General features: G+C 35.3%; 1 protein-coding gene across 3 annotated transcripts in view; it reads left to right on the forward strand.

Moving 5' to 3' along the window:
• LOC128230549 (liprin-alpha-1-like) overlaps positions 1 to 24,101 on the forward strand; it is a 53,277-nt gene that overhangs the window by 5,922 nt on the left and 23,254 nt on the right. For 2 of the 3 annotated variants that reach the window (XM_052942928.1, XM_052942930.1), the window contains exons 2-14: positions 9,565 to 9,666; positions 10,498 to 10,662; positions 11,005 to 11,079; positions 12,547 to 12,687; positions 13,095 to 13,316; positions 14,042 to 14,188; positions 15,121 to 15,339; positions 15,897 to 16,091; positions 16,525 to 16,601; positions 17,670 to 17,784; positions 19,156 to 19,370; positions 19,975 to 20,032; positions 22,825 to 22,917. In XM_052942928.1, the coding sequence (XP_052798888.1) occupies positions 9,565 to 9,666; positions 10,498 to 10,662; positions 11,005 to 11,079; positions 12,547 to 12,687; positions 13,095 to 13,316; positions 14,042 to 14,188; positions 15,121 to 15,339; positions 15,897 to 16,091; positions 16,525 to 16,601; positions 17,670 to 17,784; positions 19,156 to 19,370; positions 19,975 to 20,032; positions 22,825 to 22,917 (1,824 nt within the window). The remainder of the gene's footprint in view (positions 1 to 9,564; positions 9,667 to 10,497; positions 10,663 to 11,004; positions 11,080 to 12,546; positions 12,688 to 13,094; positions 13,317 to 14,041; positions 14,189 to 15,120; positions 15,340 to 15,896; positions 16,092 to 16,524; positions 16,602 to 17,669; positions 17,785 to 19,155; positions 19,371 to 19,974; positions 20,033 to 22,824; positions 22,918 to 24,101) is intronic. The other variant, XM_052942929.1, reaches the window with a different exon arrangement.

The raw sequence follows: 24,101 nt of genomic DNA on the forward strand, positions 1-24,101 counted from the left end.
GCTGTGTTTTCACCTTTCAGGTGGCCCCGCAGTGCCTATTGAATGTGGTTTTGTCTTCATATTGAAAATAGTCGGGAATGGGCCTCACATAGGTATTCGAGGTTGCGGGGCCATTTGGCAGGGATTTTACCAGTAGTGTGTCCCTGCAGGTCGGGTATTTTACCCGGGTTTTGAGAGACCGGAAGTCAAAACTCCCCGCTATTCCGGACTTAAGGGGGGGGCATATACAATTGGCTGGTGCATAAAAACATCTAAATAACCAAAAAAATTACTCTGAAAAATACCCTTGTTCATTTTGTTTTAATAAGCACATGTCATTGCATTTCCTGTGATAATAAAAACAAAATTTAGTCTATGTTATATGGAGTCTGATGTTTGATGATGCCTGTGTAAGTGATCATTTTTTACAAATCCAAAATCAATGTCTAAATACAGTTGCATATGATGTTAAACTGATACAGGTAGATTTATATAAGTCGTTTCAAACTTTTTTCTAAAAGCAGGGTTATTTATTATTATGAATGATCGTCATATTAAAGTATGTTTTAATAATATAAGAAATTAGATTTATCCATATAATGTTTGTACTAAACACGGATGAATAAATAGTATGTATTCCGACATTTTCCCGATGTCCATTAGAGGTTCAGTTCAAGATGGCATTAAAATGGGTTTAAGGGCAATTATTTTGAACAATCTTTCTTATTTATATTGAATAAAAGAAAAAATATATTTTTCGCTCTTCGCTCGCTTCGGTTTTTATGAAAACTGACAAAAAAAAAATTTAATTTTTTTTTCGCTCGCTCGCTCCAATTTTTTTTGGCAAAAATCCGAGGAACTAAACATTAATTTGGTGTGGCCTTATGTTAAAGAAAGTTATTGTCATTATTGAGGAATAGTGTTAAAGTGATCTTGTGTGTAAAGCTTTTTAACTTCATAGCAAAATACTTGAAAGTATTATTATTATTACATAAAAATTACCAATGGACTATAAGAAACAGGAGGGTTGGTACCTATTTTGTAGGTAGGGTCGGGTAACCCGAACCAAAAGTTTTCTTTTGAGGCCTAATTCTTGTATAAACAATAACAAATATAGTGGTTAAAATGTCAACAGATGTCAAAATAAGCACAAGCCCACAAGCCCTGCACTGGTAAAATGCTATGCATGCTTGCTCAAATCATTCCCTTTTAATTTTTGACTTTGTTATTGATTAAATTAAACATTTGAACACATCGTCTGTTACGTTTAAACACACATCGTGGAAAATATTAACACCATTTTTCAGCAATTTCAGGGCTCTCACTAGGGTGAAAATTTTGGGAGAAGTGACTTCTCCCTTCAGTCAATTTAGGGAGAAGTGAGGAGACTTTAGGGAGAAGTGATACTTTTCGTAACACCTGATACAAAAACTATGCCATATGCCACACACCTCAGTTTATATTCACATTCAAATTGATTGCTATAACTATATAAAATGTTCATAAAAATGTATCATTTTTGGCTCAGCAAAAGTGTATTTGTCAATGTCACATAGTTTATCTCCAAATAGCATCTAAATTGAAACTAAAACCAAGAGAGCTAAGGATTTGAAACAATCAAAATGACTAATAAATTAACTGTCAATATAGTAGGGGGACGAATCTTATGGTACGTTCGGGATAGGGTACGCATGTCACATTCTGCTATGCTTTTATTTACTTGTCTCTGGCTAAATAATTTTAAATATGCTGACATTTAAGAACCAAATGACATTTAAATCACTGTCCTTGATGAAAACTTTACCAATACATAGGTTGAGAAATTAACTTGGAAAATTGATCTGACAAAATGGCGATCTCGCCGATTTTTTTGACATCGTAAACAGAAGAAAAATACTGTAAGTATTAAAACTCTACATAAAGCAAAAATAATAATATTTTTTTGTGTTTACAAATCAATTTTTTATCATGAACATTTCACTAAAACCGATCAAATATTTGGTGATACGTCATGTTATTGATTTTCTTAGCGCCACCTATGACCGTCTGCTTCAAAAGCAACAATGTTTAAAATGTCTTGCATTGTTTGTTCAATACATATCAATAACTTTTTAACTTTATTAATGCTTGACACGATTTTTCATAATTATGTCGCCTTTTCTATCTCATTTTAACGAACGTATATCATTTTATCACGGTCTTCTCAATGTACATTCTGATTGGTTAACTTTCATTAGCTCTGCCTACCGGTGATGTTTTGGTAATTGGATGACACCGCCCAATTATCGGATTAGGAGATTACCAAATTTTATGAATGGCTAATTGCGATGTCTTGACTAATGGGACAGTGGCCAAATACTCGCTGATTGACAGATTTACAATGTGTTATAATTTCGGCGAAGTCAATGTCGCTTTGATGATACAAATGGGTGAAGTCTTGGAATTTTAGGCGACCACTTCGCCCAAGTCGCCCCCTCGCGAGAGCCCTGAATTTATTAACTGGTCCCTTAGTTAAAGCTGCACTCTCACAGATTGAAATTATTTTAATTTTAACTTCTGTCTCAGAATAAGCTGATTTTGGCATCAATGCCTTCAATTCAGTCATATATAAGATAACTCACAATTGAGCAGATCTCTATTGTTTGGAAAATTGCAGAAAAACTTGTTTTTCTTAAAGCTTTAGTAACTCTTTTAGCCATAACACATCAATTTTCGAAAGTAAAAATATGAAAACTGCAATCTGATCTTTATATCACTTAGGTTTCTAGACATTTACGCCAAAGTTGGCTCATTTCAAGACAAAAAGTAAAAAAGTTGCCAAAACGTCAATCTGTGTGAGTGCAGCTTTAATCTTCAATCTTTAATAACATCAAATATAGTCTGTGCTCATCTAGGGCAAGGCTAATAACCTATAGCATGTCTATTGGGCATACTATTTAACAATTTTTTGTAAGCAGTGTTTTTCTTCACATATCTTAGGTTAGCGATTAATGGCCATCATGGCCCTCTTGTTTTTTCTTGGTTCACTTAATCAGAATTCTATTTTTAACCAGATAGTGCTACTTTCATTCAGGTGGCTCCTTAGGTTATGTGATACTTTAAGATAGCTCTAGGGTTATATCTAGGTTTTAGAAAGGACAGGGGGCTGCAGAAGAGGGACAGGGTAGGGTGGAAGGGAGAAAAGAGCACAATGTATCAGGCTGTGAAAAATTTCACCAAAAACGTTTGGAATGGTGTTTAATCGAAGTAATTTTAGGTTACAACCTTATAAGTAAACTTTGTATGTATGTATGTATGTATGTATAATCTTATTTTAGGTTCTATTTTTGAGACTAACGGTAATTTTTAGTCGTAAGCTTTTAATTCTATGAAGGAAATTAGGGAGCCCAAGCTGGTCTCCATGATGGCAGAAGAGTGCTACCAAAAAAGTCTGAGTTACCCTTCCTTAACTCTAGCTAAATGCCTCTGCAACTTGAAATCATATTGAAGTTGATTGGTTTTAGGAATTTATTAGTTTCAACACAGAAATTTAAGTGCACATCCTGTTTTAAGCACTTAAGAATCATTCTGAATATTGAAAAAAAAAGAGAAATAAATTAAAAAATATATATATATAAAAAAAAAGTAATATACTCAAGAACTTCAGTATGGACTGATTTGATTCCTTTTTGAGAGTCTTAAACAGCTCAACAGTTACTAGAACTGTCTAATTATGAACATCTGTCTACGCAGTAATTTTAGTGTGAAATAAGAAATAATAAACTAGCATCTACCCATATTTACCCAGTACCATTATGAGAACCTCTTGCCCCGTAAGGACAATGAATATGACACTTCGTGCAATTTAGACCAATTGTCTAATTGACATATATATTGATTCGGAACTATCAATATCACTCTGTGAATTGGCCGAATATATGGCAGGGTAAATACAGGGTAGCAAGTGCCGCTTGTTTTTGTATATACCAGCGACACAATACCAAGAAATGTAAACATTCTACCTGACTCAACTTATGCATGGTCTTTATCAAGGGTTTCAGAGAAAATAAGGCAACGCTGTGTACATTGTGCATATATAGAACTGTTTAATAATGAATAATGAATATTGAAGATAAATCATTATGATACTGCACCGAAATAGATGATTTAGTGAATATTTTGTAGTCTTTAAGTGCGACACAGCCCCGGAATACTTTTTAAACGTTTAATAATATAGGATTTAAGTTCTCAAAGTTGTTTTGTGGGAAAAGGAATTATGCTGTTAAGGGTGTGTCTGGGATGTATTTCACATGAGTGAAAGAGATTCATGCTATTTTGTTGTTTAATGGGTGTGATGTTCATTCATTAAGGGAAGATAAACTGTCTGATGGATTTTAAAATATTTCTCTTGTTACACATCTAACATGTATTTAAACAAATAAATGAAATTGATGTTCGAGAACATGTGAAGAAATGGATTTGATTACCCCCTAAAAAGAGTATAATGGTACATTATGGAAAGTTAAGAAGTGATATGACGTAACTAAAGCATCTTGGAAAATGAAAACGAAAGTGATACATTGCAATCTAGGGATTAAGTGTCAAGAGTGTATACCAAGTTTGATATATAAATTGTTATGGTTACATAATTAAATTGTGAATTGCAAAATAAAATAAAATTTGAAATCAAACCAGTTATAGATACATGGAATGAGAAAATATATATAATGAGAAAATGTACCAAGTTTGATGTCGATATTGCTAATAGGTTGTAATTTTGTATGCTAAAACAATGAGGCTGGTTACCAAGTTTGATATATGAATTGCTACTGGGTTTTATGCTAAAACAATGAGGCTGGTTACCAAGTTTGATGTATGAATTGCTAATGGGTTTTATGCTAAAACAATGAGGCTGGTTACCAAGTTTGATGTATGAATTGCTAATGGGTTTTATGCTAAAACAATGAGGCTGGTTACCAAGTTTGATGTCTAAATTGCTAATGGGTTGTAATTTTGTATGCTAAAACAATGAGACTGTGTACCAAGTTTGATGTCTAAATGGCCAATGGATACAATGTGCAGGTGGATTTAAGACTGTTTGGTGTGGATTACGTGGTGGCCAGAGTTATGGGCAATGGCAAATATGTTGAAAGATGTGTGAAGGTAAGAGGCCAGAAGAAATGTAGAACATTTTGGATATGTATAATTGGTCCTTCCGAACAAATTTTTTCCCTGGTCCGCCGGCTGTGAATTGATATCACCTGGAATTTAAAAAAAATAAAAAAATAATAGTAATAATTCCCAATCAGACTTTAGAACAAGGTTGACAGTGGAAAGCATTCATAATATTATGAGTGTAAAAATCAATGAAGTTTTTGGTGAATGCAAAAAGAAATGTAATGCATAGTCTGAGTAAATGGTATATAGTTTTATGCTAAATGTTGTGGAGTTGATGTTTACAGCTAGTCTGTTTTTTAAGGTGTGTCATACATTACATTGACACAGTCCGAGTTGTTGTGCACACTTTTTAACCTCTTCAATAATTTGAAAAGATATTTAAATGAAACTTGGTACACAATTGTTGCAAGACTTTTTGGCAATATTCACATGGGCAGCAAGGCCGAGGCATAACTCTGGCATTATAATTGCCAATTATGCCCCTTGTAAGGTTGAAAAAGTCATGCAGAAACATGAACTTGGCCATAGTTTAATAACAGTTCAAGATATTTATTTGAAACTTTTCTCATATATGACTGTGAAAAAATGCACATGTGCAGTATTGCTGTCATTGTTTTTAGTGGCTGCATTATTAGGGTGCAGAAACCTAAATTTAGGTACATGTATGTGTTGCAAGGCGAGATGTGATTTTAATTTGCAGATTTCCTCGAATCATATGTTGTTGTTTTTTAATTGTTAAAAAATGTAAGTGGTTGCTTTTGGTTCTTACTTTATTTGATGTTAGTTTTCAACACTCCAATTTGTTTCAAATTTGATGTCAGGGGAGCCCTCAAAAGGGCTTTTAAAAACCCAGCTTTGCTTCTGCGGCAAGGTGCCTCACCCCTTTGACCCCCATTGGGGCCTTAAAGTACCACCCAAACCCATCACCCAAATGGTTCCAGCCATTTAGCTGCCAGGTCAATGACCTCCCTACCAGCGACAAAGTTCAATAACTGTTGCTTTGATAATGATGAGTTCCCCCCCCCCCCCTTGCATAAATCATGAGTGCAGACATCCACTTTTTTTAAATTTCTCATTGATTTAAATAATGGCAAATAATCAGTTCAATAGCTGTCTTTTTTCTGAAAACCCATTCATGGTGTCACTATTTTTGTGCTGATGAAAACCGTCGATGCTATATTAAGCAGTCTCTAATAGGTTTGACGCTTTATCGAGGAAGACTCAAAGTGCATAGCAATTAAATGGGACAGTAAATATAGCATTCTGACATTACTGCATTTTCTCAGACATACCATGTAGGTTTCTGTATTGTTTCTCAGAGGTTATTTACATTACAATGGGCCAATTGTCCAGAACTCTGTTTTCAATAAACAACGCTGTTGATGTCATCGCTGTTAACATTTAAATATTTACTACTCTGGAAGTTTTATGGAGACACTCGTGACTTCCAGAACTTTGTACACATCAGTTTTAGATGCACTCATTAATTTAAAGGGACTGTACACCAGATTGACAATAAAAAAAATTGTGTCGGAGACCGGGTTCGAACCCTTGTAGCCAAAATTGCAGTCCAGTGTCATATCCACTGAGCTATGATGGCTTACTCTATTTGGGTGACATAATTAAGCTATACACATACCTCGGTAATATCACATGATAACACTGACTAGTTAGTCAAGCATAAGGAATGAATTCTACCTGGTAGACATACCCAGTAATCTTTTTTAATGGAAAAATGCGAAATAACTGCTAAACTTAAATAAATTATTAACTATGTGGTACTTCAGTTAGTAAGTTTCAATGCATTGTACACATTGATGCCAAGTTTATGTCAGTTTTAGACAATTTTATCTTTTTTTTTCGTTATTTTATCATACTGGGTACAGCCCCTTTAAGAATAAACTTTTAATAACATTGGCACATTAAGAAATAGTTTGCCTTTAAAAGTTAACAATGATGCGGGTAAAACACAGTTTTTAATAATCGATTGAATGTGTTTTAAGCATGTTAGTTTTGAAGTCAAACTGTGGAATATTGGTGCAGAATTTTATTTACCTAACAAACTTAAAAAATGGTTATTGCGCCAATTTTTTAGGTCACGTTCTGGTAACCCAAAGAGTAAATTTTTTTTAGCCTTGTAAAACTCTTTGATGGCAATAGAGTGAACACTTGTAACATTTTTATTACAACCAAAATACATGTATCTTTTGTATAATGTTTTATGCAGTAGAAATGAGATGAAACTGTCAGTTTAGCCTTGAGCAGTGTCTGTCCTTTGGGAGGTGTAACTCCATATTAACTGGTCAGTGCTAGAAAGAAATTAGTTCTCGATTCTTGACCTTCCCCAGAACGGATGTATTACTACAACACACATGTCCACTTTTAGTGCTCGTGTTTCCTGTAATTTTTATAAGCAAATTAGACGAGCATGTAGATTGAATCTTTTCCTTTAATAGAATTTGTTAAAAAATGTTTATGAGGCCACAATTATTATATGATTTGTTTGGCATTACCATACTAAATTTAATACCCCTAGAAATAAGACCAAAAAAACCTTTAGTTAATTGTGACCTTATATGGCATAAAAAAAGAAAAAGTTTTTTCTACTAACCTGACAACCTTTTTGTTCTTCATGACCCTACACTTTTTTTGCCACAGTGTAGATTTTTTTTCATTATTGTCTTAACATGTGCATTTATTTTAGTGTCCATTATGATAAAATGTTATCACTTTATGTCTAAAATCTTCTACAATAGTGATATACCCTCAGTAAAGGCAAGGCTTGGTACCGAATCCTGGTTCCCAAGAAAAAAAAATAGTTAAAAAAGAAAGTTTTTCCAACCTATACCTACCTTATTTTTTTGAGATGTTAGTCGAAACAAAGACATTTTTATTTGGCCTTTCCCTGTATTTTTACCCGAAAGTTAATCAGAAACAAACAATTATGCTTAACCATTCTGATTTGTCCAAATAACATAGTGGCCCGAGTTCAGAGGTTGTAAATAGCATCATGGCTCTCTAGATTAGGAATTGTAACTGGATTTGTTTGACAAACTGTTTTATAAGGCTCTTGTGACAAAGCTGTTTAACCCTTTGCATGCTGGGTAAATTGTCGTCTGCTCAAAAATGTTGTCTGGTTTATTCCAAATTTCTTTCAATTTACTTAAAACTTTGGGGATATATTGACTGAGTGTCAAACAGCTTGGAACCTGACCAGGCGCCGAGTTACTCGGCCTCTGGTCTGGTTCCAAGCTGTTTGCAAAGCCTTTAAAATCGCCATCAGCAGCTTAAGGGTTAAGTTCTGTGGGAGCATTTGAGGGGTCTTGAAAGGCTAACAACTGTTTTATTATGATTGTAAAATGATTTATTATTATATTAGAGGCAGTACAGGCTAAATGCATTGAGACCATTTTCCACACGATTCTCGATAGTCCTTTGTATGATACTGTATGATTATTAAAAAATGTTATAAGTCAAGAAAATGTTAATATTTTAAATAACAGATAATACCTGGTATTCTTATTTCTGTTTTATGATGTACATAGATTTTTGTGCGTGTGTTGTCTCAGAAAACCCTGGTCATATTTGAATGATTTTCACAGGAGTAATAAATTTATCAGGCCTTTGGTGAATGCTGTCAGAAGGATTTGCTCTAAATATTTTTCACAGAGTAATGGCCCTTTGTTTTTGTTATACAATAAAGTGTACATGTACATAGAAATTCTTGTGTGTTCTACACGGCCACTAAATTTTGGTTGTGATTTATACCAAGCCTGGATGCACGTGCAGTCAACAAAGTACGCTTTAGATTAATTTACACAGATCTCCCATAAGACAAAATATCAGGGTGGGGCACGCCTTCTTTTTTCCAGCACCCTGCTGCCTTTTACTATACCCCAATTTTCAGAACTGAGTAAAAAATTCATAAAAAATTATACATAATTTTGACACTAAAGTAAAGATAACAGCTTAGGTATTTATAACAAACTATTAGTATCGAAAAAAGTTATAACACATACACAAGAAGAATTGACCATTGGCCCTTGCAGGTACATGTACCCCATTAAGGCTCATTCAATGCGCATTGAAAGTGCTGTTTCACACTTAGAATCCTGCCCTTTTCAAATCCAGGCTGGAGCTCTGCAGGACCCTTCTGAAGAAATTCTTCAGGAATCTCAGGGAGATGGTGGTTGTTTGCCTTGTTGCCATTGGTGAACTTTCTGACCTTCCCGGGATCCCGATGAAATTGTTTTCCAAGGATGATTGTTTTGATAATTCAGAAGCTGGCCTCACTGACAAAGTAGCAAATTATTCTGCAGCTAGATTGTGTAATAGCAGTAACATGTCTATATCTTATCTGTGTACTGTTATATAAGTAAACTATTTTCTTTACATGTATTTTCAGCTATGATTATTTGTGTGTTTCAGGAGCTGGCCTCGTTGACAAAGGAACTTAACTGTGTACGGGAAGCTCTTCACGAGCGAGAGGAGGAGGTGACCGAGCTCAAAGCTGAGAGAAACAACACACGGGTATGTAGTCTTTTGGCCAAAAAAAACTAAACTTATTTGTGGAAATCTTGTTGAGTGATTGCTTGTTCCAAAAATAATGCAACGACTGTGAAATTTTGTGAAATTGCATGTACCCGTGTGTGGAGATTAAACATGAGGTGAGTGTTAAAACCATTCATGTCCTATAACTTTAAAGTATGTTATGTAATTTTATTTGAATGGTTTAATTGTCTGATTTCTGAAAGTCACCTTCAATTGTTTTTTTTGACTGAAAATGGGGCAACAATTTGGCCCCATCTACAATCCCTAAAAGTATTCTTTTTCCACAAAAATTGGACTCAAAATTCACAATTTTCCTCAACTCTCTAACAAGACAACTTGTACAGTTTAATATGTTAAAATGCATTCCTGATCTTTTAAAATTCTTCAATTCTTATCTTAAAGTGTCTTTGCTATTTCATAAATTCACTATTATTTTTACTTTGTTGCTTAGGGCTCTTGCCCCATTTACAAAAAGCTGGAAAACATGTATATGTTTTCTCATTATTTTCTTGCATTAAAATACATAATTTATAGATGTGTTTAAACTAGGAAATTCAATGTTTTAAAAGTTGCACAAAGTCATATTTTATTACTATTGGGTCATGTTTTAAAGCTGCACTCTCACAGATTTGAATGTTTTGACAACATTTTTTTTATTTTTTGGCTTGGAATAAGCCAAGTTTTGTTAAAATCCATGGAAACCAGATATTTATGAAAAAAAAATCCTGTTTCTAACACAAAAAATAAACAATTGTATAAATGATATATCTGTGAGAGTGCAGCTTTAAGCTTTAAATTTTCTTTTTTCAGCTTTTGCTAGAGCACTTAGAATGTCTGGTATCTCGTCACGAGCGGTCTCTACGCATGACGGTAGTGAAGCGTCAAGCGTCGTCACCTGCGGGCGTCTCGAGTGAGGTTGAGGTCCTGAAAGCTCTCAAGTCCTTGTTTGAACATCACAAGGCCCTCGATGAGAAGGTGAGTATTAAAATTAACCGAAATTGGAAGTCTGAGGGTGAGAGTGATCTAGCAGTATAGGTGTCTGCCTCTTTGCCTCTCACCCAAAAGGTTTTGGGTTCTGATAGTGTTTCATTGTTGAACAAAATGATACATACTTTATACAAAATTTAACAGGAATTTATGATTAATCTTAAAATGATTTCTTGGTAACATTACTCCCCGAAATCATCCTTATTTGGCTTAAAAAAAATTAATGAAAAAAATAAGGGGCTGGGTAAAGAGAACATATGAGCTGGAGCATGAGAAAGTAAACTTATTTCTTTGCCTCAATTACACATTGATTATCCTTGTATGTTTCAGGTCCGTGAGCGTCTCCGTGTGGCCCTGGAGCGGGTGACAACACTGGAGGAGGAACTGGTCACTGCCAACCAGGAGGTTAGTTCATGTACACTCCTATGCACAGGGTACAAAAGGTAGAAAAATCACTTCTCTATTATCAAATATTGCTCTCCCTGAACCAATTTCTGACCAAAGTGCGCAAAAGAGTGTAGAGATTTCAGCTTAATATTTTGAAATCTTTGCAACCAATTGTCATAACATTGATGATAATTTAGTTAAACCCTCCACCACTTGGAGGTTGGGGCTATGTAGGGATCATCTTTTCCCGTCCGTAGGTCAGTCCGTTTGTCATTTCGCACACACCAATTACGGGCTACGGTTTCCTTCATTACGTAGACTGTTAACTTAAATGATGCCAGGGCTTTTTCTGCCCATTTTGGGAAAAAGACCCTAGACATTTTGGGAAATTTTGTGTAGTGAAAATGCCGAAATTGGGAAATTTTACAGTTGATAGCTGTCTAGTCTCCTGCAAATTAGGAAATGATTTAATATTAGTTTATTTTCCCTTTAAAAGACCCCAAATATCAATCCTTGGGGTATAAATATCTATTGCAATAAATCATAACAGATAATATTTCATACTGATCTCTGTATGTGATGAAAATCAACGATTTCCGAGTTCAATTATCAAAAAAACTTAACATCACATAATTTATTAGGATGTTGAAAATTAACCAGTACAGGTAAAAAGACTTTCTGAAATAAAATAATATATATTTTTATTTTGATAGGGATTTTTTTCTGTAGATTGGGAAAAATATCTTATATTTTGCTTTGGGAATGGGTCCGATAGTCTGACTCGTGGGTACTATAGAAAAAGCCCTGGATGCTTTCTTACCGACATAGGGCATTCAAGGAGCATGCATCACTCCCAGTAATACTTCTGATACGAGAAGTTGGTGTAGTTGGGGTATTAATGACATTCAGTGATAGCTTTAATTGTCATACTAATGCCTTGGCAAGGATTTTTGCTTTGATTTTATTTTTTGCAGAGACTAAATTTTTGGTATAGATGTTCCATAGCTAGTCTTTTTTTAAAAATAAAACGAATTACTAAGTACTTACTGCAAACAAATTTAATTTCATTGACATGACATGAAATTTTATAATTTTTATATGCCTGTTTGAATGAACTTTACCTGCAGCGAACAAGCGGATGGGCAGTATGTTGCTTGCTCAATAACTTAAAAAGTTTTTGTCCAATCATCACAAAATTAGGTCAGAATGTGTATTGGCATAATATCATGGACAAGTTTAATAACCAGTCATATCGCTGTAGTCACTCGCTCTTTTTTCAATCATCACCAAATTTCATCAGAAAGTGTATGGGCAGAATATTATGGTCAGGTTTGATAACCAGCAGTCACCTCAGTCATTCCAGATTAATGTCCCTTGAATTGGCAAAAGCTGTAATTACATTGTCTGCACATTGCCTATTTTGTGACAGTTGGCCCTCTTGTTTCAATTCTGAACTCATCCTGATACACTCTTGAAATGTTTCAGTTATTCACACTGCGGGAGCAGCAGACCAAGTCTCGCCACTCAAGTGGATCAACTGAGGATGGACGTCATGCGAACAAGGTGGATACGACATCCCCCTCCCCGGGATCAGACCATGTTCTGGAAAAAGATCACCATCCTAAGGTGAGTGTACTCAGAAAGTAGGCATGGCCTTCTATTTTTAGAACAAATCCTCTGGGGAGTTAATCCTCAGGGGAGTGTTCTATGAAAGTGGGTGAGGCCTTCCATTTTTAGAACAAATACTCAGGGGAGTTGATCCTCAGATGAGTGTACTCTGAAATTGGGCTTTGCCTTCTATTTTTAGAATAAATGAATACAGTTTTGATACTGCTGAAGTTTTATGTTTCAATGATACATTAAAACCCACTTTTTCACACTTTCAAAATTAATCTGAGGACACTCATCAAAATTCTTGACAACTTACAGCCGCAAAACTAAAAAATGCCTCTTCATAACTTTTTAAGGTCAAGATACATTCATCACTGTATTTGAAAAAATGAATATTTATTATTATCTTTATTTCTTTTCAGAGATTATCTAATGGTTCTATAGACCCAGACTCAGATGTGAACAGGGTGATAGAGCTTCAGGAGACCGTGGAGAAGCAGAACTCCGAGCTGACAAACACCCGCACAAAGATGCTTGAGATGAACAACAAGTTGACAGAGCTGGATGAGAGCTATACCACTGGGCAGAAGGACTTGATCAAGGCTCAGGAGCAGGTCGTCAAGCTGCAGAGAGATCTTAGAGAGGTGGGAACTAATTGTTAAAGCATTTTTTTTGTTCTGTGGATGCGAGGAGGGAGCTATGTGTAAGGTATTTTCAGATTGAAAAAAGGGACTATTTTAAGGGAGCTGTGTGTAAGGTATTTTCAGACTTGGGGGACTTTTCTATTTTGGGGACTTTTCTTGGGCTCTGCTGTGAATTATGAGTATTTTTTTATGGATCTAATTGAATTAAATTGTCTCTGTCAATTCTCTTAAATATTGCTATTAATAATAAAGTTGCATTCCTGAAATATGCGATTCATTTTTATTAGCACTGAAAGCTAGATAAAGGTGCTTACAAACAGATTGACCTTTAGATTTACAATATAAGATGATAAGTGTTTTTCCCATATGATGAATGCTCATTTCCCTTATAAATGTCTGTTACAAAATGAGGATTTCTGATGATTGTTTTCCGTAGTGATTGCATGTATGTGTAAAAGATTGATTTGTTTAAATATTGTTAAATTCATGTACATTGTATAATCTATTTATTTATGGATGGAGAAGATATTGATGTACATTATTGTGTTATCATAAAAAAGTGTTTTTATTTTATAATTATTATTATTATGCCCAAAAAAACTTGGTTTGGTCATTTCACAGTTAAAAGGATATTGCATCTTGGCAGCCTTGAAAAAAAGCTATTTTTAATGATCATTAAAATAACTCATGAGATCACCTAGATATATTGATTAATTTCCTTTCAGTCCATAGCGCAAAAGGAAGACCAGGAAGAGAGAATAGCCACGTTGGAGAAGCGTTACTTGAACGCTCAACGGGAATCCACCTCACTACATGACTTTAACGATAAACTTGAGTCCGAACTGGGCGCCAAGGAAGATGAAGTGAAGGCTGTGAGTATAGCTGGGGTTTTACTGGACATCAGCAACAGATTGTATAAAACTTGGATAAGTTGTCCACAGATTAATTAATTTAATTAATTAATTAATTAATTAATTAATTTAAGCGGTTACGTCTCCTGGTGTCCCCTTACATTTACACACATTGCATATGATAGTGAATCAATTTAAATAAATTAATTTATTTAATTGATTAATTAATTAATTAAATGTTAAATTAATTTATTTTAGAGATTATCTTATTAGTTATTAATGGATAAATATTGACCAATCAATAAACATTTTGGCTCACTTATACCAAACCAAAGAGTTATCCAGTTTGATTCTGTTGACAATTATAAATAACTGGTCAAGTCTTTGGTTTGGTTAACTTTGGCTGAAATATTTACTGATTGGTCAATGTTTTTGCAAAACTAATATTAACCCATCTAACATTTAAATGGTCAAACTAGCCTATAGAGAACAGGTGGACAACTTACCCAGGTATAAGACATTTGGCTGCTGGTTACATGATCACTCTCACAAAACCAGATAAGGTTTTGGGTCCAACAATATTCTTCATGCAATATTTTTTTCCAGAGTAATAATCCAAATGCATTGTGTATTTACAAATTAAAACCATTATAACAACAAGTATGAAAAAACCTTGTTTAGTTATAGTTTCTAAAATAGGTGCTAAACCGGTGCTGAAAATATGATAATCCCATACGCCTTGACCTCCGCATAAATTTCAAATATGAAATTGTTTTGATATGCAAAGATTCAACATCTGATGTTTTCTTCTCGATTTGTTATGCCTTTTTATGCAATTATGCAACTTTTCTTTGGGTCTGCTGTGAATTGTGATGTAATGGATCTAATTGAATTTACTTTTCTCTGACAATTATATGAGCGCCATCTATAACCTTGCATTTTATGTTTGCTAGCTGGAGGAGAAGATCCGTGGCCTTCAGGAGCGTATTGAGGTCCTGGAAAACAAACTAGCAGCCACCCAGCAGCAGGCAAAGGCCCTGCCAACAGTGGAGGCCCAGCTGGCGCAGAGGATGGAGGCCCTGACAGAGGCGGAACAGAGACACGGCTCCATCGAGGAACGTATACAGCAGCTTGAGGATAAGGTCTCTGAAAAGGAGTCAGAATTACATAGGGTATGCTAGCTTGATTTGTTCGATATATATCTTGTATTTTTTTGTTACGGTTCTTGGCTTTGTTTTTTGTACCTCATGACAATTTAATTCTGCCCCAGCTTATTTAGTCCTTATGTTAATTTAGGAATTGACCACGGGCTAATGATTAGGATTGATAATTATCATCTGTTTGAACACCTATTAGGCAACGAAAAATTAATATTTAGAATGGGAGCTCTAGATTTTTTTTTTTTTTTCAAAAATTATTATTACATAAAAGCTGGAGCGATTTATGCACTTAAGAGTAAGGAGAGTGCAGCTTTAAGACTCGGAAAAGCCTTTTCTTAAGTTTGTCTTAAAAAAAAGATGGTAAAAATAGCTAAGTTTGTCTTTAAAAAAGATGGTAAAAATAGCTAAATTGGTCACAAATGTTTAACAATCACGCACAGATTTTTTGTCAAACATAGTAACATTGAAACACTTAAGAATTCATTTTTCTGCGCCTGTGTGCGAAACTCATACCCATGTTGATAGTTAATATGGACCATGTAATTGTAATATGACTATTTTTCCAACAGGCACGTCATCGTGACAAGATGAACGAGGAGCACAACGCGCGTCTGTCTGCGACGGTGGACAAGCTGTTGACAGAGAGTAACGAGCGGCTGCAGCTCCACCTCAAGGAAAAGATGCAGGCCCTCGAGGAGAAAAACCAGCTCACTCAGGAACTAGAGCGGACCAGGAAGGCACTGGATGATGCACAGCAAGAGAAGGTCAGAATTCATGTATATTTAGCCTAGGCCATGAAAAAATAATTATTAGTTTCTTACGCACATTTTTAAGATCTTGGATAGGAACACAGGAATTCATTCTTTTTGAAGAATTACTTTATTGCAGTTGGATGATTCACAACATTAGAAGGTCAGAATTTATGTATAATTAGGCTATAAAAAATCGTTAGTTCCTTATGCATATTTTTAATGCATTGGGATGGGAGTGCAGGAATTCATTTTTGATGATTGCATGATGCACAACATTAGAAGGTCAGAATTCATGTATACTTAGACCATGAAAAAATGATCTTGAACTTCCAGGGATTTTAAAGTTCAGTATAGCTGTTTATCCGGAAATCAACTTCCCAACATTTAATCCCCAACTCACCTGATGCTGAAAAAATAACATGCATGATCTTATGATACATTTCAGGAGAGAATGTTAGAGGACCTTCAACGAGCCAAGAGAGAAGTTGACACACTGCGGCAGCAAATTGAGCATCTTGCCGGGTAAATATCATTTAATCGAATGTTTACAGTAAAAAATAATGGGGCCCAAAATAACCAAGACAGAGAGTTTTTCTTTATGAAAATGCGGTTACTAGAATTATTTTCTTAGTTGAATATATTTATATGAAGATATGTATATTTCTATATAATATGTCAAAAATCTTAGAATATGTATCATTCTTCTAAATTTTAAATTTCCTTTTTTCTGGTGAAATACCTCTTTGGAAGGGCCCCAGCCCCATTACAGCCCTTTTAAGCTTGCCTATTTAACAAAAAATCGAGGTATAATAAAAGTAGCCATGGTGTTGTCTTTGTTGGTAGTCACGGTGACATCTGGCAGCTTTTTTTACCTTGGTCATAATTCAAAAATTGTTCAAGATATTTGCATGAAACTTAGTAAACATGTTGCATGAGAGACGGCACATGTGTAACAAGTTTCATAGCTCTGCCTCTAAACTGTTCAGTTATACAGTTTATTGAAAAACAGATGAGCATTGGCATATGATAGCTCATTGTCTGATACCCCTGATTAGTGATACATTACTGCCCTATGCCTCGTGTACTGTTGGTGAATTGTGCCAGGAACATCACTTATTCTAGAATAATTAATGAGGCAGTTTCATTTTTTTCTGCGAGGAACCAATGCGGAAATATGCACCGCCAATCATACTTATAGTATCCTGTAAAAAAAATGTATTCTGGCAAAAGCTCAAATTGAGCTCAGTCCACATGCTCGCTACAAATTTTTGAACTGACCCGTAGACCACTTCCCTGCGGAAACAAGTGACAGTACAGGGTTATTGAAGAGTGTTTATTTGTAATATTATAATGAAAATTTCGCTGGAAGTAGATTTGTCTGCATCATGTATATTTATATTAACAAGATTTTGTCAAGTCAATTATGTTTCAGTATGTATGAAGTGTAATGGAAGAATGTACCTTGGTTACCTATGATGGCGATTGCTGTGCTCTTGCTGTGCTCTTAAAAAATTAACCATTGATGTATCATCCCCCCCCCCCCCCCCCCCCACAATAAAAGCTTTAATTGTGTTTGTCCGGGTCTACTAGAGACTCGATGTTTTCCAGCCAAGGGGACGGCTACCAGGTGCAGTTTGGAAGTCCGGATGAGAGCGTGACGCGCAGGTCACAGCGTGGGCGGGAGTCACTTGATGACCCAGATAAGGTGAGTAGCAATATCTTCATGAAGTTTGATAAAAAACCTTTTTGGAAGAGAAATCCAAGTTTTTGATGAATATAAACAAATTGAGCAGCTTTGTTGAACAAACACAACGCTTTTAATCCTTTTGCTGTCAGTTGGCTCCACAAGTTCTATGTAAATATCTTTTAAAATATTTTATTGATTGACATTTACATGTGAACAAACTCTATAGATTGGCTACTGCAGCCAGTCTGGGCTCCGACGAAGATGAACCCTGTTAAAATGCAATATTTTCCACATTTTGTACAATGTACTGAAAAACATGCATTTAGCATATAAGATTCTTAAATCGACTCTTCGTTTTTAAAATCATTAATTACACATGTATAACAAACATAAATTTTGAGTAATAAACCTTTAACTACTATTTAAATCAATCAATACCGTATTTTCTCGACTATAAGACAGGGAAATTGGGTCCCGATTTATACCCCCAAAGTAGGGGACCTGTCTTATAAGCAAGTCAATAAAATATTAAAAAAAGATTCCAGTCAAATCAGTAAAATTTTACATAGGGTATTCGTCTATCCAGTATATCGTCTGCTAATACAAGTATGGGGCAATTAAGTAAACAACAACACGAAATCTCTTCACCGCTCGTGCTCTGACGTCACACAGTGTACCGTTATATCTGCATTTTTTCTCATGACGCGTGTCAGTATAATTAGTTTGACAGATATATCAAATCAATAAATTGGAATCTTAATATGATGTAGGTACCTAACTGTCAATTTGATTAGGCAAACAAATGACAATGCGAATATGAATCCTATATGTTCGTCGCCAATCAAGGGACAATATTGCCTAAAGCATTATTGCTAAACAAACACCTATTTATGCCTCGGCTTTTGGCAGTTATGTTATTGAAGCCATTTATTTTGCCGAAGAACTTCATTGGTGTCTTCAATAAAAAAAACACACTAAAACAAACATATGTTGTTATTGATTAATTATTACAATTCCGATAAGTAACAACCTGTCCTGCAAACTTATGTACTCATTTTTAACCTATCTCCAAATAGAGAGCTCACAGTTGACCGCCATTTTCTTTGAGTAAAACAAAAACAGTTACCGCGAAAGTCGATAATTGTCCGTTGAGCTTGAACATTTTTACACATTAGGAAGAATTTTAGCATTTTAGATTTGCTTAAAAATTGACCCGGTCTTATAAGCGAGTCGAAACAAAAAGCACCAGATTTCATGGGCAAATTTAGGGGGCCGTCTTATAAGCGAATCGCCTTATAGTCGAGAAAATACGGTACTGATAACAAGATTGTAACCATGTATTTAATAGCTGAAAACACACTGAAATGACTGGTGGGTTCTTTATTCCAGGTGAACACACTGAATGAACAAGAATGGGAGAAACTGCAGCAGGCTCGGGTGATTGAGAATGTCCAGCACGCGTTTGACACGAGTGACGAAGGCTCCGAGGGTAACGAGAGCCTGATAGGGGCCTTCGACATGCTTTCCCCGTCCGGACACACGGACGCACAGACACTCGCCCTCATGCTGCAGGAACAGCTTGATGCCATAAATAATGAGATAAGGTAAGGGCTAAGGGTGATAACTCTGTACACTGTATAGCTATTAAAAACCTAAACAAGGCCAAATAATTAAGAAAATTATAAAATGCTTTGTTTTCTCGTCATAGGTTTTATTTATTAGGTTAACTTGATTATTTTAATAACAGTGTAATGAAGATTGTTCTTAATATGAATGATATTACAGGGACTCATTCAGGTTTTGTAGGGCTAGACACATGAAAAAATATGTATTATGAAAAGTGAGCAAAATGGTTGTTAACAATTACTAAAACATGTGACATAAAATTCTCTAAAGCGTTAGTTACCCTATTGAAAATGGAACTACAGTCGAAACCTGTTTGGCTTGATATCGCTTAGCTTGATTTCCTCTTTGGCTCGAACTGGATGCTTAGGTCTGATTTTGTTTAATTCTTTGTAAGCATTCCCGCTTGGCTAAATATTCGCGAGGGTGGAAGTACTTTGTAATGTTCCCTGGGATATCGATATACAAATAATGACCAAATGAGTATTTGCAAGATTCTGTTAGGAGTTAACATAAAATCTGTAAGTCCTTTCTAAAATCTTCATTGAATTTATCTCATGGATGCTTTACATCTTGTATTCCCAGGTTGATACAGGAGGAGAAGGAGACCACAGAGCAACGCGCAGAGGAGCTGGAGTCACGGGTAGGCAGCGGTTCTCTAGAGGCCCTAGCCGGCAGATGGCCCCCCTCCCCCATCCGCTCCCATCCCCCCTCTCCCAATGAGTCCTCTGGGCTCCCTCTCGACGCCCCAAACCCGGCACCTGCGCCCACTCAGCCAACTGGTCTGCCCATCTCTTCTTGTGCTACTGCTGTAAGTTTTGATCTGGCTGGTGTAAGTTAAGCTGATACTACAGATTGTTTCAATGCCTGCTATGAAGTCCCTTTCCTATCATTGCTGAATGTGTCAGATGTGTCAGTCATTTTGTTTGTCAACCGTGTTGTTGTTAGTCTCCCATCGGTCATTGAAATTGGACTTTTGCATCAACAAGCCAAAATGTGTACACTAATGCTTGACATCAACGTTTTTCAAACAAGCCCTGCTTTATAAAATCCTGTGTTTGAGCAAACCTGTGGTCTGCTAAACTGTCCATATTGCGTGTTTCCCAAGGCATATAACTGTTGACTGTCCCATATGCTGAAATGCTATCCTAATCCCCATCTAGTCCTGTCATTGTATTGCGTAAAGTTGTTCAGTGTTGTCTGCATCAAACTGTTTTTTTGTGTACACTGTCCATGCAGTGTGAGTACACTGTCCATACAATGTATCTGTTTGCAAGTTCTGGATCATAGAAGTTAAACCTGTGGAATATTCTAGAAACAGTGCATATCACTAACCAAGCTTATTAGCATTATGTCTGTGATAATGCGGTGGATCTCGAAATCCCTAAAATCTGCGGTGTGTGTAGAGTACATTCTCCAAACAGTGTATCTGCATTCAAGTTCTTGCATACTTCATAATATCAATTTATTCTTTGTTATATACATTGCACTTCAGACCTGGAATTAATGTATAAAAACTGACATTTCCTCATACATATTGATAAGACTAGTCTTGTCAACAATTTTTAAGAAGTGAATGGAAGCCTCGTTCTGCCAGGTCACTTTTTAAAGGTTCTCTGTCAAATAAGGTCAAAGGTTTCCATTGGATTTTACAACTATGGGCAATTTTTTATTAGCGAACTGTAATCCCTATATTGATCAATTGAATTGTTGACTGTCAACAATTATTGAGGTCATTGTTACCTTAATGTTGTGCTGACAATTTCATTGGCTGATTCTGTTCATTTAACATTTTAAAGGGTTCATGTATATTAACTTAACTTCCGACCACACTAAGCCATATTTGATTGTCAAGGCAGATATATTTGCCATCTGGAAGACCATCATTTTAATTATTCATTCCCATACTTCTTGTACATGACCAATCGGTCGTCTTGTTCAACCCATAATCCCCAGCATTAATGACTCTGTTCCCCTCCCCACCCCCCATAGCCATATTCTCTCCCCCCACCCCCCATTGCCACTTACACCCGTGTATTATATTGTCATCTGCTGGTGAGGGCGTATTGTAAAATGCATGTGTGCTGAAGTGCTGACTGTATTTGCTTACACTAATGCTTTTCACGAATCTATGTGACCATCTTATAAACGAGCATAAAAAATATATCGACAGAACACGATTTTTAATGGAATACTATGCAAGTGTCGAAAATAAAATTAAAGGCTCAACTTGAAAATCAAACTTAGCATGTTAGTAATATTTTCAGCTAAACTATTTGTTTAAAATTTGTTTGAAAACTTATCTCATTACAACCAAGAATAAATGATTTAAAAAATCAATCATTCTTTAATAAGATCGCCCTAATAGCCATTCAGTGGTAAAGGAAAACTTAATTAAGTAGTGAAATGTGTATAAATTTCAAGTATTGTAAATTACTGTGTATAGGACGCTAGCATAGATAGGACGCAGGCAAAATAAAACCTGAAAAAACGGGGGAAAAACTTAATACCACCAATACCATAGATAGAACAAAAAATGAATTTCGGCCAGAAATGGAATATGTTTTGCCAGAAGCCTACTACTATAGATAAGACGCAGGCATTTTTTATCGGATTTTTTTTTTTTGAAAAGCTTTCTATACTCAGTGATATAATGATTAATCAGTTTCTTGACATTCAAAAAAGTAAGCTATTGTTCGGTGATGGTTTCTTATAGAGTTGTACTCTGTTTAAAGATTATCAAATATCTATTTCAAATAGTGTTCACAATCACTCTAGAGCCTGGCTATTTCTTCCACGTAACTCCGGGTTGAGAATCATTGGCGTATTTCTGTTTTTTGTTTCATAATAGGCAAAAAAGAGTATAACTTTTTTTTTTGACATATTGATTCAGAAATGATAAAATTTTATCGTAGGCTTTTCATACCCAGGAGCTTAAGCTGCACTCTCACTGATTTGGTGTTTTGACGACTTGTTATTTTTTTTTCTCGGAATAGGCCAATTTCGTGTAAATGTCTTGAAACCGGTGATATAGGACTGCTGACAAATAATCTGATCGAAGTGTTCGTATTTACATTTGAAAATTAATGTTTAATTGCTAAAAGTCTTACTAACGATTTAAGGAAAAATGGCTTTCGGCATGAACATCAATTTTTCTGGTTTCCAGACATTTACACAAAAATTAGCTGATTTCAAGACAAAAAAAATAAAAAAGTGGTAAAAACAGTTAATCTGCGAGTGCAGCTTTAAAGGAGGATTTGGTCCGTTTTGATGGCCACTAAGGCACTGCCTTGGGCCTTCAAACAGGCCATACTCAGGCCCCCTGGAAGCCCGCTGTAAAGTTCAAGGATTTCCGTTTTTATGCCAATCTCACCCCTGATTACTATTGTACTAACACGCTGTACTTAGTTTGTGTGTGTGTGTTTGTTACTCTAGCAACCAGCATCTGCCGTTCCGGCCCACTTGTACACATACTCATCGTCGAGTCCGCAGCTCGCATCAACCGCCACAGACGAGCGGCCACAGCAGGTTAGATAACTCTGTTGTGTATTCAGAGATGTAAGCGGAAAAACCCATTTACATTATGCAGAAATTATATGCAGCGATTGTATTTGTTTCGCACTGTCGCTCATGCGGAAAAAATATTTATACACGGCTAACAAAGTTTATGTACTTTTGGGAAGATAAGATAAGGGTTTTAGCAATGTTTAAAATAGGACAAATAGGACAGGGTGCTGCAGTAAAGGACTAAACACTATGGATGAAAATGGCATATTTCATTGGTCTGCTATAAATAGTAACGTTGTAAATTTGACTGAACCTGTTAGGGATTGTGTTTAACTAAAGTCTTAATATGTTTCAAATGCTCCTATGGTAAGTTTGTATGTTTGTATAACCACATTAGAATCATTTTCACTTAAGTATTCAATTCTTTGAATGGCTGAAGTGTTCCCATGCTGGTCTCTATGGTCAGAGTGCAGCACACTATCTATCTAGCTTAAACCCGATAGAATACTCAAAAATAAAATGTGATAATATTAAAACGGTCAAAAGCTTTTGTATACCATTTTTGGAAGTGGGTATGTAATTATAATTATTTATTTTCCGTCAGGAAACCTAGAGAAAAATACTTATGGTATATACTAATTCAATTAATATTCCAGTTATTATGTTTTTAACAAAACATTTCGGAGGTTTTTTTAGCACATTTTCTTATATGTTATACCAATTTCAAAAAGTATGGTGGGTTTTCTCAAATGTTAAATAACAATTTCCATTAAAAAAATAATTTCTTTTTATAAAAGCCCAAAAATAAATTGTTAGGAAAGATGTAAAAGTAATTATCGAAAACTCCAAATTCTGTCAAAAACGATGCGAAAATAATGCATTCAAACAAAAACGGTCATTTTCCCAAAGAACCTGAAAAAACTAAACCTGTGGAAACATGACTAGTACCCAAGACTGAATACATAGAGAATGCACTATCGCTTAAATTTCTGCTTCTTCACTTGTATATACATGTATTCTGACTAACCTGTATGCTCACATACTGCTTATGAACTTAACGCTTTTGATCCTAATAACCTACATGTAGAATCAATTCTGGAATAATCTGTGCGTACACATGACATTAGTACATATTTAAATATGTATAATTTATTGGAAGTGACTTAAATTGTTCAAACAAGTCCTTCACTCTGTTTTAAAGTTTT

Source organism: Mya arenaria, chromosome 4 (assembly GCF_026914265.1).
Source record: "Mya arenaria isolate MELC-2E11 chromosome 4, ASM2691426v1".
Taxonomy (NCBI): domain Eukaryota; kingdom Metazoa; phylum Mollusca; class Bivalvia; order Myida; family Myidae; genus Mya; species Mya arenaria.